This window comes from Rhinolophus sinicus, linkage group LG16 (assembly GCF_036562045.2).
Source record: "Rhinolophus sinicus isolate RSC01 linkage group LG16, ASM3656204v1, whole genome shotgun sequence".
Taxonomy (NCBI): Eukaryota; Metazoa; Chordata; class Mammalia; order Chiroptera; family Rhinolophidae; genus Rhinolophus; species Rhinolophus sinicus.
Window position 1 is genome coordinate 39,049,469 of NC_133765.1, and position 15,197 is coordinate 39,064,665.

At 60.3% G+C, this 15,197-nt stretch overlaps 1 protein-coding gene across 4 annotated transcripts in view; it reads right to left on the minus strand.

Moving 5' to 3' along the window:
- Nucleotides 1-302: 302 nt before the first annotated feature.
- Nucleotides 303-15,197, minus strand: part of POLE (DNA polymerase epsilon, catalytic subunit) — a 42,092-nt gene continuing 27,197 nt past the window's right edge. The window contains exons 28-50 of one of the 4 annotated variants that reach the window (XM_074321694.1): nucleotides 14,743-14,823; nucleotides 14,546-14,668; nucleotides 13,713-13,925; nucleotides 13,244-13,453; nucleotides 12,844-12,987; nucleotides 11,559-11,699; nucleotides 11,240-11,393; nucleotides 11,060-11,166; nucleotides 10,703-10,879; nucleotides 10,405-10,628; nucleotides 10,067-10,287; nucleotides 9,642-9,846; nucleotides 8,477-8,650; nucleotides 7,503-7,628; nucleotides 6,646-6,778; nucleotides 5,182-5,362; nucleotides 4,303-4,434; nucleotides 3,993-4,186; nucleotides 2,711-2,911; nucleotides 2,209-2,334; nucleotides 1,675-1,764; nucleotides 1,459-1,571; nucleotides 303-601 (exon numbers count right to left, since the gene is read on the minus strand). In XM_074321694.1, coding sequence (XP_074177795.1) covers nucleotide 601; nucleotides 1,459-1,571; nucleotides 1,675-1,764; nucleotides 2,209-2,334; nucleotides 2,711-2,911; nucleotides 3,993-4,186; nucleotides 4,303-4,434; nucleotides 5,182-5,362; nucleotides 6,646-6,778; nucleotides 7,503-7,628; nucleotides 8,477-8,650; nucleotides 9,642-9,846; nucleotides 10,067-10,287; nucleotides 10,405-10,628; nucleotides 10,703-10,879; nucleotides 11,060-11,166; nucleotides 11,240-11,393; nucleotides 11,559-11,699; nucleotides 12,844-12,987; nucleotides 13,244-13,453; nucleotides 13,713-13,925; nucleotides 14,546-14,668; nucleotides 14,743-14,823 — 3,471 coding nt within the window. In that variant the 3' untranslated portion in view covers nucleotides 303-600. Of the gene's footprint in view, nucleotides 1,572-1,674; nucleotides 1,765-2,208; nucleotides 2,398-2,710; nucleotides 2,912-3,992; nucleotides 4,187-4,302; nucleotides 4,435-5,181; nucleotides 5,363-6,645; nucleotides 6,779-7,502; nucleotides 7,629-8,476; nucleotides 8,651-9,641; nucleotides 9,847-10,066; nucleotides 10,288-10,404; nucleotides 10,629-10,702; nucleotides 10,880-11,059; nucleotides 11,167-11,239; nucleotides 11,394-11,558; nucleotides 11,700-12,843; nucleotides 12,988-13,243; nucleotides 13,454-13,712; nucleotides 13,926-14,545; nucleotides 14,669-14,742; nucleotides 14,824-15,197 lie in introns of those variants that run through there. The other 3 variants (XM_019748782.2, XM_074321695.1, XM_074321696.1) reach the window with 3 other exon arrangements.

Sequence of the window (15,197 nt, forward strand, 5' to 3'; positions counted from 1 at the left end):
CCAGCGACCCAGGTCCTGCTGCAGGGAAGAGTGCAGGCCCCCCTCCTCCCCACCCTGTGACGTGATGCCCCCAGCATGGCTTCCAGGAAGCCTTGCTAGCCCCCCTCCTCCTCCACCCGGCCCTAATTTGATCTGATCTCCATCTGGGGCTGACTTGGGCTCCAGCCACCTTCCACCCAGCGTCAGGTTTCCTGCGGCCATTTGGCCTGTCCCCGCCAGGCGGGCAGTACCCAGGGACGCACACACCGAACAGACGTTAGCTACTGTCTTCCTTCCAGAGACAAAGCGCCAGCACACACACAGACACACAGCAACATTTTAAGAAACGTAACATGTAAATGAGAATTCAAAATGTCACTGAGTGACAGAGCAATGAGCTCACAAGACGCACTTTAGCCAGTCCCCCAAGGCCCCAGGCTGAGTTTGGTGGCCGCCTCACCAACTTGGTTTTTCTTTGGCTGCTTCCACTCACATTTCATTAAAAATGAGGCGCAGAGTTGGTCTTCTGTTTTGGGGCTTGTGACACAACGGAGAGCGGAGCTGGTGCTCAGCAAAGGCTTCCAGGGCACTGGGAAGCTGATCCTCAGCCTGGGCGCCAGCTCTGTGGACCAGGCTGATAAGCGGTGTGGTCCCACTTCAAATGGGCCGTGCCCCATTGGCTCTCCGCACCCCATACAGGAAACCCTGAGCTTGGGTGCCCTGTTGGACCCCTGACCATCAGGAGGGCAGTCCCTGCAGGGTCAGACGCTTTGGACCCACCCAAGGCTGAGCAGCAAGAACAGAACGGTGCCCTCTCTTCTTCCCTACCTCCACTGAAGAACCCAAATCTTCCCTAAAATCCCGGCGCTAACTAACATGTGCTGGCCAAGTCAGTGACAAATGGCCCTCAGGGCCCTGCCCATATGAGCAGCCCTGTCCTGACACCCTCCTGCGCCCTCCATCCGGCCTGACGGGGACACCCCAGAGCCCCTGCTCCCCTGGAGAGTCTCCAGAGGCCCAGGTCCCTGCGAGTTCAGGTCTGTATGCTCCGGAACTGGCCCACACGCCGCTGAATTTGGGGATGGCGCTTCCATTAACAAGTGACTGGACGCCGGGAATGCAGACTCCCACTCAGGCACCACCGCATCCTGGGTCCTGCCTCCAGCCACCCTCAGGGTCTTGGCTCAAACAGAAGACCCCCAGGGCAGCTGGGGCAGGGCTGTGCAGCAGCAGAGGCCCCACTCAGTTTATTCAGCAAGAAATGGACCCTCGGGGCCGCTCTTGGGCCCACAGTTGCCCTGACCAGCGCTGGGCCCGGGCACCTGCAGGTGGGGCCACTTCCCTTCCTGCTCTGGCTGGGGTAGGCCGTGACCCGCTCCCCGAAAACTCCCTGAGGGTCATTCTCCTTGAGGCCCCGTCCTGGACATGGCTGCGAGTTTGGGGAGCTGGGGCAGAGGGTGGGGACAGCGCCTGGCTTACTAATGGCCCAGCTGGGGGTTCTTCTCCAGCAGCCAATCCAGGGTCTCCATGAGGTACGACATGCCATAATGCTGGGCAATATTCCGGAAGATTCCGATCTGCTCCATGAAGACCTGCAGGAAACCAGTCACCGTGAGAGCCAGTCCCAGAGGAGGCGCAGGGACGTGGCCGAGGCCTGGCGCATAGGCAGAGCAGCAGTGGTGGGCGAGGCCCCACCTTGGTTTGGATGGTGAGGCCGAAGCCCCCGGCACAGCTGCAGTACATGGGCATGTGGGTCTCCTTCACACCCTGGCACTTCAGGCAGACCTGAAACGAGGAACAGCGGTCAGGAGCCCCGCCCCCACGGCCTTCACAGCCGCTTTGTCCAAACGTGTCGTCGCGTGGACAGCCGGGTCCTCAGGCTCCCTGTGTGTCCCACCAGCGCCAACTGCTTTGCCCGGATCCCACGCCTCCCTCGGGTCTGGGCTGAGGGGTCCCGGGCACCCAATGCTGGATACCTCCGTCTCTCACACACACTTCCCATTGGTTCCCTTCACACTCATCGCCACACACCTATCTTGTTTACTGTCTGTCGCGCCATGAGAACGAAGGGTCCACGAAGCCAGCTCTCGGCCACCGTAGGTGCCGAGATGCTGAGCCCAGGGGGCTTGTGGATGAGGTCTGAGCAGGACGCGGCCCCGGGGAGGCCTGGGTTACGACTGGAGCTCCCCAGGGTGCGACTGCTCACGGAGAGGCCCGCTGCTCACTCACCAGGTCCTGCAGCGTGAAGGCCATCAGCTTCTTCTGCAGGGCCGCCACCAGTGCCATCTCGATGACGGATGAGTCGTAGGCGACCTGACAGTTGGAGCACAGCCACCGGGGCGGCATGGCCCCGTCCTGGGCAGGGGAGGAAGCGGGTCACCCTCTGCCCGGCCGTCCTCGGCAGCGCCTGTGCACTGGCTGAGAAGGCTCAGCATTGAGAAGGCAGTGGGGACACGGGTCACCACCTGCCACAGCTCACTCACAGCTCCAGGCACACTCAGTCACCGAAAATGTCACTCACATATTACTGGGACAGTGTTCTACATGTGGCAGTCAAGTGGCTTAAGAAAGGGGGCCTGTTTTACTTCCCGTCCAAGCTAGCAGGGGCCTGGCAGGTAGAACCCAGAAAAGGGAGCTGGGTCCCTGGCGAGTGGGTACAACAGGACCTCCCTGGTGGCCTGAAGTCTGGACGCTGGGACCCTACCCGCGAGGGCCGTGGGAGCTGGCCCACCTGGGAGACAAAGGGGTCTTTGCACAGGTCCAGGTCCCGGCAGAAGTGACAGCTGTGGCAGATGACCTCGGGGAGCACGTAGGAGCGGCAGGGGTCTCGGAACTGGGCCTCTGCCGAGAACTCGCCGACGTCCACCAGGCGGAGCAGGTCCCGGTTCAGCTTGTTCACCTGGTTTGTGATGTTTGTGTCCAGGGACAGGACCTGCGGAGGATGGGGACGTGGCAGGGACGGCTCCCGGAGCCTCCTTGCTCTCTGGACTGCAACACCCTGTCCTTGTCCCGTTAGCAGCGTCAGAGGGACAGCGGGGTAAGGAGCTGCTCACGGGGCACACAGCACTGCTCTCGGGTGACTGCTCGGCACCTTGCTGTTGGTGGCACAGCCTCACGTCTGTGAAAACTCCCAACTGCACCGCAAACAGGGCAACGGGCCAGCATGTGCGGGTGGGGCACCGCGGGTGTGGGATGTGCTGCATCCTGACTGGTGGGCACGTGACCCTGGGCCTTGGCCAAACTCACAGGACACACACTAAAAGCTGTGACTTTTACTGTACGTAAATTCCACCTTAACACAAATAAAGTGAAAAAATGCTGAAGTCCACTGAGGACCTGAGCTGGTCCTGAAACCATTTCCCCACCCCAGTCAGACGTCACCTGGCCCTGGAGTGGCTGTCACTGTCAAGTGTAGTCTGCTGGGCGGCAACCTAATGGACAGTGAAGGGCCCTGTAGGTACAGGCGCCTGCTCGTCCTTATCTGGTAATACGACCCCGGCTCTGCGGCTGCCTTCCCAGAAAGGCATCGCTGGCAGCCAAGCCCTCCTCTCAGGTCGCATGGGAGCCTGGACCTTTCGGGAGCCCCGTCCGGTCCCTGGTCCATCCACATAACCCCTGAGCACCTGCCATTACAGCAGCACTCCGCGTCACCCTGCCCCGGGGCTCTGCACCCACTGCCCAGACACCCTTCTGGTCACTGTGGCCTCGGCCCCAGGCCCCATCAGAGGGCTTTCCTGCCACCTCAAAGCACCTGTACTCCCTGAACACAGGGCATCTTTCCTGTCTGGTCTACTGCTGAGCCTCAAACACCTCACACAGTGGCAGCACAAAGCAGGGCGCAGTGAGTGTCTGTGAAATAAATAAGTGACTTCTTCCTGCTCCCTGCACAGCCTTGCCACACAGGTGAGAGTGGGTGTCACCTGCACGTGTGCACAGCCTCACTGCACAGGTGAGAGTGGGTGTCACCTGCACGTGTGCACAGACTCACCGCACAGGTGAGGGTCGGCGCTCACCTTGCACACGCACTTGATGAATTCCAGTGCAGGGTTGTTGAGCAGCAAGTGAGAGCCGGGCAGGACAGGAAACATCTCTGAGAGCTCAGCCACGTTCCTGGACCCCGTGACTTTCTTCTGGATCTTCTGCGTGATGGTGAAGAAGTTCTGAGTGAGCTCGTTGGCCACGTAGTCCTGAGAGAAGGTGATCACTCCTGGGAAGACAAGGACGTGGCTCGGCCCCTCTTCACACAGCGGTGAGGACGCTGAGGGGCGCACAGGGGTTCGTCACAGGCACACGAGGCGGCCTCGTGCCTCAAGGCGCTCTCACCAGGAAGGGCTGCGGCTGCGCCCTGGGCCTCCTGTGATAGCTGGCTGGCCCCCCGTCTCTTCACGGGGGTGCTCCCCGGAGCGCTGCGTCTCAGCTCCTCCTGCACGCTGTGGTGCACGGCCACGATGTATGCTGCAGGGGACGGCACAGGCACAGGCCACGCGTGAGTGGCACCCACACCCGAGCAGAGAGGTGTGGCCAGCCTGGGCTCAAATGCCCCGTGAGCCAGCGCTGCCTCTGCTGAGTTTAGATGAGCCAGAGTCCACAACAGGAGTGGGAGCGAGGAGAGCTGGCCGACTCGTGCCCGGCAGCGACAGAAACAAAGCCCGAGCGCCGGGGTCAGCACGCCTGACCCCTAGACTACATGTTTCAAGAGAACTTGAGAGAGTGGGACATGGGACAAGTAGACAAAAAAAAAGTCACGAAGGAAAGCACCCTGCTGCCATGTGGCTGTCCCCTTGCTGAGCGTCGGCTGACAGCGAACCGCTAACTGCTCTTTCCTCGGAACAGGCTCTGAACCCCGGCGGGGTTTAACACACAGGCTGCATCTACCCGGCAACCCCACAACTTGGTTTGTAAACACCGGCCCTTCAGACCCAAATCAAACTCAGGCCTTTGTGACGCCAGCAGGACCAGCCCGGGGGCAGCTGATTCCGGCAGCGGCCAGTGTCTTCCACCCGACTTATTTCTAGTTACCTCACCTCACCGTATGTGACACACAAACCCTTGGGTGGCACTCCCTCCCAGGGACGGCCCCCTCACTGGCACCTGCGGGGTCTGGGCCAGGGTGCCCCACCAGGCCTGACCTCCTAACTGTGCGCCACGCACTGCGGGCACCGAGGCCCCCGTGATCCAGAGCGCAGGCTGGCAGCCACGCACCTGACACGACCATGAGGAAGTAGGTCTGGCAGGAGGCTGCCTGTGGCAGGAACTGCACGAGGTTCCAGTTGTTCTCCAGCAAGTCCTCCACGTCCGGCTCCTGACCACCGTCTTCCTCCTCGTCCTCGTCATCCTCGTCGTCCTCGTCCCCCTGTGTGCTGCCCTCCTTTAGAGAGTCCCTCTGTAACAGACAGTCCCAGGCGTGTCTTTACCGTAGCGGTGGGAAGCGCACCTGAGTGAGTCGTTCTGCATCAGCCCACCCATCTCACTGCTCTGTCCCCAGAGTCCCCAGTGAGTCTCTGTGTGATGTACCTGGACACACAGCAGTCTCACTCCACAGCGGGTTAGACTCACTTTACTCTTTCAGGGGATTCACTTTGCAATCACTTAGCTCCCATCTCCCAGGAAGGGAAGACCAAGGAGTGCTTCCGGGTCACCTGTCCCCTGGCCTGAGTTCCAGGCCTCCTGTCAGTCTCGCTTTATTACTGCGATGCCCTGTCTGACCAGGTCCCTTATGCGACATCTTTCATTTCAACACGTGAACTCTGCCGCCCGCCGTCCTTGGAGCAGCAGCCACCACTGCTTTCCCTCGGTCCGTCTACACCGCCTGCATTGCTTCCGTCCCAGCATCCAAGGGTAGCAGCCTGGCTCTGGCCCCTGGACGCTCTCCTTTTGACCCCGAGGCCCCACCCCTGGCTTCCTCCAGGGGGACTCGCCCTGGAGGGCTCAGTCCTTGCAACCCACACACCCTGCCACCACTTGACAGGCTACAAGTATCAGGTGTGGAAACATCCCTCGTCCCGACCAAGCACAGCACCCCTCACCCCACACTCTCTCTTTCCCGTCCATCTCGTAACAGACACCTCATCACACACACGGGCACGGCATACACCGCCCCAGCCTGTGTCACCGACAACCACCCCAACGGCCTGTCCTTGCAACCTCAATACAATACCCACGGTCCTTCCCCTGAAGCCCCCCTGCCCCATTCCTGCCTGGGCTCCGACCCCAGTGCTGTCTACACAGGGCCCGAGAGGAAGTCAGACCCGCCCCACCCCTCAGAGCGAAGTCTCCACCATGGCCTCAGGTCCCAGGGGTGTGGCCTCCACCCCGCCCTGTCACTCACGCGGGCACAGGATGCTCACTCGCTCCTTCAATCTCTGCTTTCCCATCACCCCCTTAGAGGCCTCCTGGGCCTCCCACCTCCTTTACCCCTGTCCCTCACCCATGTGGACTCTGAGCCTCACCCCTGCTGACCCTGACCCTACATGTACTTGTCTGCTTGTTCGTGGTCCTCGCTCACGGATGCCGTGGTCGCAGGGTCTGTCACATTTGTTGCTGCACGACCAGGGCTACAGCTGCTCCTGGCACCTGGCCTGTGACTACAGTGTGTGCTGGGTGGACGGATGTGGACCCCAAGTCGTTCCAGCCCCGACCCCAGCTCTCCAGCACCGGTCACCTCACCTGTCCGCAGTGGATGCCAGATGGCACATTCCCTTTGATTCCACCATAGTTAGACGGATCCATCCAGAGAAGGAACTCCCAGCACCGCGAGAAAGAAATCGTCAAGGAATGGAAGAGCTCTTTAGAATGGATGCTAAAAAGAAGCCAGACAGAAATTGCTTAAATGAAATCAGCTTCTTCCCTTTTCTCCACTTTCCCTCTTTTATTTTTACACCTATCTGCTTACCCTGCACTTATTTAAAACCCTCAAACTTCCTAGGGAACATGGTAAGCAATACTAAGGAGATGTCCACATCTAGCCAGGTGGGAGAAGCAGGACCGGCATGGAGGGAGGGAGAGGTGAGAGCCGCAGAGAGAACCGAGCCCTTCCAAGGCCTGTCCTCCAACTCGGTCGCATGTGGGTGGCCTGGGGAAAGGGGCACCGGCCGCCCGCTCCCACTGCCGGGAGCCTCAGCTCACGAGGCAGCGGGGCCGTGAGCTCTGGAAAAACGCTCTTCCGGACTTGCTCACAAATCTCGAAAATACCCGAAAGGATCAGATTGTTTCCAAGTAACAGAACGGAAAGCCCCAGAGTATTTATAGGAGTGCAAAAGCACCCAACAGACAAAGCAAGCTTCACAGTGTCCGGCATCCAATCCAGTGTCACCAGGTTTGCAAGAAGCAGAGAAAGGAGAAGACCTACCAGCTGCAAACAAACTGGAGCTGGCACTGATGTTAGAAAGAGCAGAGCACGTAAAGCAGTTATTGGAACTGTGTCCCGTGTGTTCAGCCTCAAAGGCAGAAAGGACCAACTACCAACAGCCCCCGCCACAGACATGCTACAGAAGGTCGGCCGGAGAAGAGGGGCGGCGCGGCACCTGCTGGAGATGTACTCCACGTAGGCCAAGGCGTCCTCCACCCGCCGCTTCCTCGTGCACAGGACGATGCGGTTGAAGTTGGCGTAGACGACCGACGACCCCAGGCGCTTGAACTCGGCGATGAGCCTGTGGACCAAGCGCAGAACCGACGGTCAGGATGCTGCCGAGCATCCCAGAAGGCACCGCGAGGAAAGAGCGGACGGTCCTAAAAAGCCACTCTAAGTGAGCTTAGAACCAGAAGCCACGGAGCGTGCAGATGTCTACATGGGAAAAACCCACCCAAAAAGCCAAAGATAATCAAAGAGAGGAAAAAAAACGCACAACTCATACCACAGAAATGGCTAATTTTTGTATAGAAAGAATTCATACAAACCAATGAGAAAAAAACAAAACTAGAGGAAAATGGGCAAAGGATATGAAGCGAAAGCCCAGCGTTGCTCCTACCAAGGATTGCACGTCACAAGTGCAGTGAGACAGCTGGTCGCCCTGGGCTGGGGACACGTACGTCCCATTACTGCTGGCAGTGAGGCTGCTGCACGACCTCCAGGGAGGGCTCTTTGCAATGCCACCCAAATGAGCATTTATCTACCTGCTCATCACATCTGTCAGACCCGCAACAGTGCCCCTTCCCAGGGACCATTCAGCAGGTAACACTCCCATGACCTCACACACAAGGCCCTTCCTTAGTTGGTTGCTCAGAATGGTATGTTCTGGAAACTGCCTGGACGTCCATCGGCATGGCCCAGCCCTCGCGGATCGCCGAGCTCTACTATGAGCAGGCGAGATGCAGAGTGGTGCACGCCAACTCGTGCAGAAGAGCGGCACAAACACTGCCCTCACTCGGCACACCTGGGGCTGCGAGGCGGCCGTGCTGGCAGCGGAGCCTTTCTGGGAACCTTGCACCACGGGCCGCGCACAGGTGCTGCCTGGGGACCGGGGACCCGCAGACCCCGCGAAAGCCACTGGCCACTCACTGCAGGAAGAGCTTCTTCATCCAGCCGTGCAGCGTGCGGTGCAGGGCGGGGTCGTGCAGCAGCGAGCACGGCGAGCGCAGCCAGCGGTAGAAGTGCACCACCTGGTTGTCGGCGTAGACGTTGCCGTACTGCGTGATCTCCTTCACCCAGCCCACCACCATGCTCTTCAGGATCCTGCGAGGGCACAGTGTGACCCCACTGTGGCCTCTGACCCCTCCACACGTGGCTCCCAGCAGCTTAGCTGCACCCCTCAGACTAGGTCAGGCCTCACCACCTCTCCACAGCTACTCACACCCGCCCCACGTGCTCAGTGCCAGGATCAGGAGACACAGGTGTGCAATGGGCACGCTGCCTGCTGGGAGCACCAGGGACCCGCCAGGGACCTGCAGGGCCTCCTGCCTCGTGCAGCCCCAGCCCCCACCGCCTGCCTCACGAGTGCCCCTGCTAAGCCGCCCTGATGTCCCCACACACAGCACCAGGAAGCCATCCCTCAGTGATTGTTCTTCCACCGGCGGCCTGACCCCACCTTTCAGGATTGCCCACGTCTTTGCAGACAGCCCCCGGGCCACAGCGTGCACACGTGGCCCCGAGCCTTTCTCTCTACAAGTCCCTTCCTTGCCATTTCCCAAGTCATGTCCGCCTTTCAGGAGAAGGCAACAGGACTGAGGGCAGAAGTCATGGTTCTGGAGTCACAAGACCACCCCGTGGCGGTGTGACCACAAGCATGCCATCAGCCTCTCTGCCTCAGCTTCGTCACTAAATGTGTAAGTGCCATGACAGTGGGTGACAGCCCCTCACCTCGTGGGACTAAGAGTGTGTGTGCTCCCTGCCACCTAAACCCTGGAGGTTGCACCACGTCTGCCCGGCTGGACCCACGTTGCTGACGTGCTGTCTGCCCACAGCAGGTGCGCGATGGACACCCGCACTCCCAGCTAACCGGAGAGTCCCTAAGGCCACGCTACTGGTACAGGAAGGAGCCAGGACACAGCCCGGGGCATCACTGTACCCGAGGAGCTTTCTGACTGCCAGCTGGTGCCAGGAAGCCCAGTGATGCACGCTCAGAGGGGAGGGTAAAAGCCTATCTATGCTCCTTCTAGATCCCAAACCCAGTTCTGCCTTTGGGGGTGGGGCACGAGGCCGCTGTCCTGGGGACACAGCCGGGCACCTGAAGGTGCTGGAGCAGAGGGCCGTCTCGTCGTAGCTGGCCGGGGCGCTGGCCGCCTGGTTGCCGGTGATCATGTCCTCCAGGGACGCCTGCGGGGTCACGTCGAAGCTGATGCCCATGCTGTCGGCCCCCTCCATGTCGTTGACGTGGTGAGACTGAAGGATGGTGTTGACGGCTAGGTTCTGAATGTCCAGCTCCACGCACACTGCCCGCAAAGACAGCACTTCTCACGCACTGACCACACCCTGGTCAAAAGCCCGAGCCCACCCAGCAAGCACTCAGAGAAATGACTGTTGCGCGGGGCGGCAGGGGCAGCCGCCAAGCACGTAACTGTCGGCAGAGCCCGCCCGAGCCCTGAGGGTCATCTGCTGGGCGCCCAATGGCAGAAAGCAGCAGTGAGGTGCCCGGTGCCCTCGCCCACCCACCCGTTGAGTGACAGCCTGGACTGTTGATCTCCACAGTGGCTTGGTCATCGAACTCCATGACGAGGCGGTTGTCGTCTGCCTCCTTCCCGCCCAGGTCGGGGCGGGGCGTAGGGGACAGCCAGAGCAGGTGGTTGTGGCACCGCAGGTGGCGGGCAAAGAAGAGGTCGGAGCCGAAGGTGGAGATGTCCTCGGGCAGATTCCCAACGGGGATGTGGAAGTACCTGCACAGGATCCGGGACAGGGTGAGTGCCAGGCTGGCCCAGGAGGGGTGGAAACCAGGAAGACCAGCTTGCCACCAGGGGCGACGAGCCAGGTGGCCAGCCCCGCGCTGCGCTCACCGGCTCATCTCAAAGGCCTGTGACAGGCAGGTGTCCAGGTTGAGGTAGTGACGGAACATGTGGCGGGCTCCGTGGCGCTGCCAGTCCAGGACGCTGTAGCTGATGTGGTCGGCCACGCGGATGGGCACCAGCGGGAACTCCTCCAGGACAGGCACCTCACTGACCAGCCTCCTCAGCTCCCAGCTGGACTGCACGGCGATGAGGGTGGGCCCTCGGCGCTCCTCCTGGGTTGGGTGGGACAGAGTAGCTGGAAGCCAGCCTGGGGCAGCGGCTCAGGGAGGGCCGCCCCCACACTCACCTTGTAGACCAGCAGGAGGCGCTGGATGGCCCTGCAGAGGGTCTTCAAGTCGGTTTCAGCCCGAACCTCAAAGGTGTGTTTTGGGGGAGGCAGGAGCTCGGGGCCCACTTTGTCCAGCAGGAGGCCGTGCTCGGCTGTGTACAGGGCGCTCAGGTTGGGCATCTGGTTGCTTCGCACCTAAGCAAGGGCGGCATCAGCCCTCTGCGGCGGGAGGGGGGCGGCAGGCGGGCCTCCTGCCCCACCTCGGGCACTAGCGCCGCAGGCACTCCTGGGCAAAGGCTTCTGGACATGAGGCCAGGGGCTGGCGTCCTCCTGCCCAGTGACCTGTCCCTCCCGCAGCCCTGCCCAGGGACTCACGGTGTCCAACACAAACACGGACGCCCTGCGCTGCGAGGGCACGAAGACGCCGAACAGCGCCTTGTGTCCTTGTGTGCGATGATACAGGTAGATGTGGCGGATGCTCCCTGCAGAAGGACACGCAGGTCATCCGAGGTGCGGGAGGCGGGGCAGAGCAAGGGCAGTCGGCATGTGCCGTACCTGGCTCCAGGTAGCTGAACTGGGCCAGCGAGCGCATCTCCAGATGCTCGAGAGCGAAGGCGTCCGTCTCCCAGCCTGAGAGATGCCTGCGCAGCTGCTTGCTGACCACACACACACAGCCCAGCTGCACCAGGGCCCGGAACAGCAGCGGGACCTGCAGGGGCAGACAGGTGGCCCAGGGCTGACGGGGGCTGCTGCCTGGGCACAGCCCGCCATACTCAGGCTGGCTCTGGCAGACACGCTGCTGAACTCGTGTCCCTGGAGTGGTGTCCACAGCAGCTGCTGCCAGCCCGCCGTGCCCACGTGGGCAGGCCGTTACCTGAGTCTCGTACACGCCTTCGATGTCGGGGGCCGACAGCTCAGTGCTGATCTCATTGATGTGTCCCTGGTACATGTCCTCTGGCACCGAGTACTCGTACAGGTTATAGACCGTGTTGGAGCGAGGAAGGATTCGATTCACCTGGGGAGGGCACAGCGGTGGCCTCGTCACCTGCTAAGCGGTGATGTAACACACACCTGCACAGGCATATACATGTGCACACTCACACGTATGTGCATCACTGAAGCAGTCCTAGGATTTCTGGTGCCCACAACCGTGGGGTACACCGTTTTACTCTCCCCGTGAGTGAAACTACAAGCTCTGGGCTGACTTTGGTAAGCAGCCTGAGGCCTCTGGAAAGCAGACACGCTCTCCGGCTGGGGGGGGGGGGGGGGGCAGGTGTTCCGTTTCCTTTGCTCTGTTGTCTCCTGGGTTTAAGGTGAGGGTGTTCTTGGTCAGAGGACAGGGAGAGGAGACCCTGGCGGAGGCAGAGTCTGGTGACGAGGAAGCAGGAGAGGCAGCCAAAGGGAAGGGCATTCTCCCAGTGACCCCTCAGCACGTCCAAGAAAGCTCCAGGGCCCCAGCCACCTGCTCTCTGCTGTCCTACACCCTCCCTGTCTCTTTCGAGATCCCCATCCTGCTGAGTCTCCGGTCGGGAGTCTCGCCTGCAGAAACCTCCTCACTCGCTCCAGTCCCCAGCTGCTAATAACACACAACTTGTTCTGCGATTCTGAGCATCCGAGTGAGAGGTGCATGGACAGGCGCAGTGACCACGCTTCGAGTGACCGCACTTCGAGTGACCGCGCTCCGATGGAGACACCAGATGTGAACTGTCTAGGACATGTCAAGGACACAGCCAAAGGGAAGGAGGCAGAGGACCACCCATCTTGGGACCCCATTTACAGGAAATGTCACACTGGCTCATTTAAAGGTGGAACATGGTCTGGTGGTTACCGAGGGCTGGGCAGGATAGGCCACTAGGGGCCCCGGGGTTTCTTTTGGGGGCAACGAAAATGTTCTAAGACTGACCGTGGTGACGGCGGCACAACCCTGAACACAGTAGCAGCCACTGAGCTGCACCTGAAATGAGCGACCTATATGGTGGGTGACTGACATGCCAATGAGACTTGGCCTCCAGGAGCCTATGGAGAGGGGGCTGCAGGCAGCTCCCAGGTCTCGTGCCTGTGGAGCCCACTTGTTAGGTGCCCCCACCGCTGTGCACATGACCTCAGAGGCCGAGCAGGCTGCTGGCCGCAGTGACCAGCATCGCCAGCTGCCTCCCTACCTTGCGAGACGAAGGCCCCTCCTCCGCTTTGGGCACCCGCTGGTTCACGTAGAACACACGGGGGACGTGCAGCTTGATGCAGTGCAAGTCGCTGCCGATGACAGCCCACAGCCTGAACACGCCGGCTTGGGTGGTCTCGCTGATCTGAGAGGACAGATTGTACAGCAGTGCGTGCGTGTCTCAGCTTGTCTCAGGAAGCGCTCCACACCTGTGGACAGGCCACCTCCCGGGGAACCTCCAGCACCAGCCCCCGTCAGATGCACAAGGGTCACTCCTGTCCTTTCTCCTCTGTCCTAGACCACAGGACAGTCCTCAAGACCCTCAGCTGGCCAGACACCCCTTCCCATCATTCCTGCTGCCCTGGGGGCGTCCTGTGCCCTCCACGGGCCCCTGTACACACCTGCACAATCTGCCACGGAAGGTCCAGAATGCTGCGGGCGGTTCTTCGCAGGAAGCCCCCCAGCCCTGTGGAGGGTCCATCTCGGATGGCCCCAGGCTGTGGTGCACCCTCCGCTCCCTCTAGACGCTGCCTCTTCCTGCGAGCGAGGCGCTGTCGGGCCTGCAGCTGCCACTTCTTCTTGTGGAACCGCAGCCAGACCAGCCACTCTTCCTGGGACAGATGGTGGCACAGGTCAAGGGGATGCAAACACGGTAAACACAACCAAGGAGCACGTGGTAAAACAGGGCTGTGCTTCCACGGCTATGAAGCCGCATGGCTTCCAAATGTCTCACCGTCATCCTCAGAGCTCAAAACCCAAGTCAGGTCCCCGCAGCACTCAGGCGGCATTGGGGACACAGCTCCTGCAGTGTGGGCCTGGCCAGGGCCCTACTCCAGTGCCCACCATGCCACATGCCCTGCAGCTCCTTACCTGGGTGGTTCCGAGGGCTGGAGGCCGCCCCAGGACCTCCTGCCAGGGCACCGTCAGCTCCAGGTCCTGTGACTCCTCCTGGCTCTCCCAGAGGACGCGTTTCCTCTTAGTCGCCACGGGAACTGCCAAATGGGGTGGCTTCACTCGGCCAAAGTCCTCCATGTCTGGTGCTCCAAGGCTCGGGGTGCCTTGGGGAGCCTGGGCCGGGCCCACCTGCAATGACCAGGGAAGACTTACAGGGTGGATCTCTCGGCCAATTCCACTTCTAGAAACCCGTAAGCACGTCACTTGAATGGGATCAAGCATTGTACGCAAATACACTCAATCTATTTTTAACTTTGAATAGTGAAGAGGTCAGACAGAAGTGTCACAGGACTGCCGCCATTATGAAGCGAGTCATTACACTTCTGCCTGTTTGCTCCAGGTCACTCTCCTTTTCATAGGAAATATGATATTGCAAAGAACAGATAAAGCCCTGCTCAGCCCCTGCTACGCCTTTCACTGCACTGCTTTCAGTACTTTTTAGTGTTTCTAATAGATTTTTATTTTACAGTTGAGAAAACTGATGTCATAAGGTGCAGGACTCACGAAATCCCTGGGTCTGTGGGCACAGCCCATATTTGCATGTCACACGCTTCTTCAGCCCACCTGGGATTCCATCTCCTACCACACAGAACATGGGGGGACCTGAGGGGCAGTATCAAGGTGTATGTCTTAGGAAGAAAACACATTCTAGAGGCCTGAATGGAAGCATCGGCCTCACGAACGGCAGCACAGGGCCTCCGGGCCCCGAGCACCACTGCGGACGTGCTGTCCTGCGCCAGGCACAGTACCTGTCTCTTTCCCTCAAGGATGAAGAGCTCGCTGATCTTCTTCTGCTTGTAGATGTCATTCTTTTCCAGCAGCTTTCTGTGCAGCCACTCGGGGTGTTTGACGCGTGGCACTGGGTTCCTCACCTACACGGAGGTGAGACCATCACTCGTCTGCCAGTCGGGACGGCCACACGGCCGCCTCCCCGGCTGGCCCTCACCTGCTGCAGAGCCGCGGGAATCGTGATGATCTTCTGGATGGCGCTGCCCAGCCTCTCGATGTAGTAGTCCCAGTCCAGAATCTGCATGCAGGGAATGGACGACAGGCGCATGAGAGCCGTAGCCACAGCTGCAGCCAGCCCTGCGCCCAACACTGCCTGTACCTGATTTACCCTTAGGCACTACGGCGGAAGTGCCATTTCACAGAGGATGTGGAAACCGAGGGCTTAAAGGATGCTTCCCAGCGGCCGAGGCAGCACCAGGACCCTGCACTGGGTCTAAGCCCGTCTGAGACAACAGGGAGGCCCCCTGCGTCTAGCTTTTCCAATTTGGCCCTAAACGGTAACCATGTCCTACCCACTATGTCAACAGTGACGAGTCCAGACAAACAGCCAGCCCGAGCTGGGGAACACTCCATTGTCTAGTTTCCTTCTAAACCTCTGAGTAGAACAAAAGC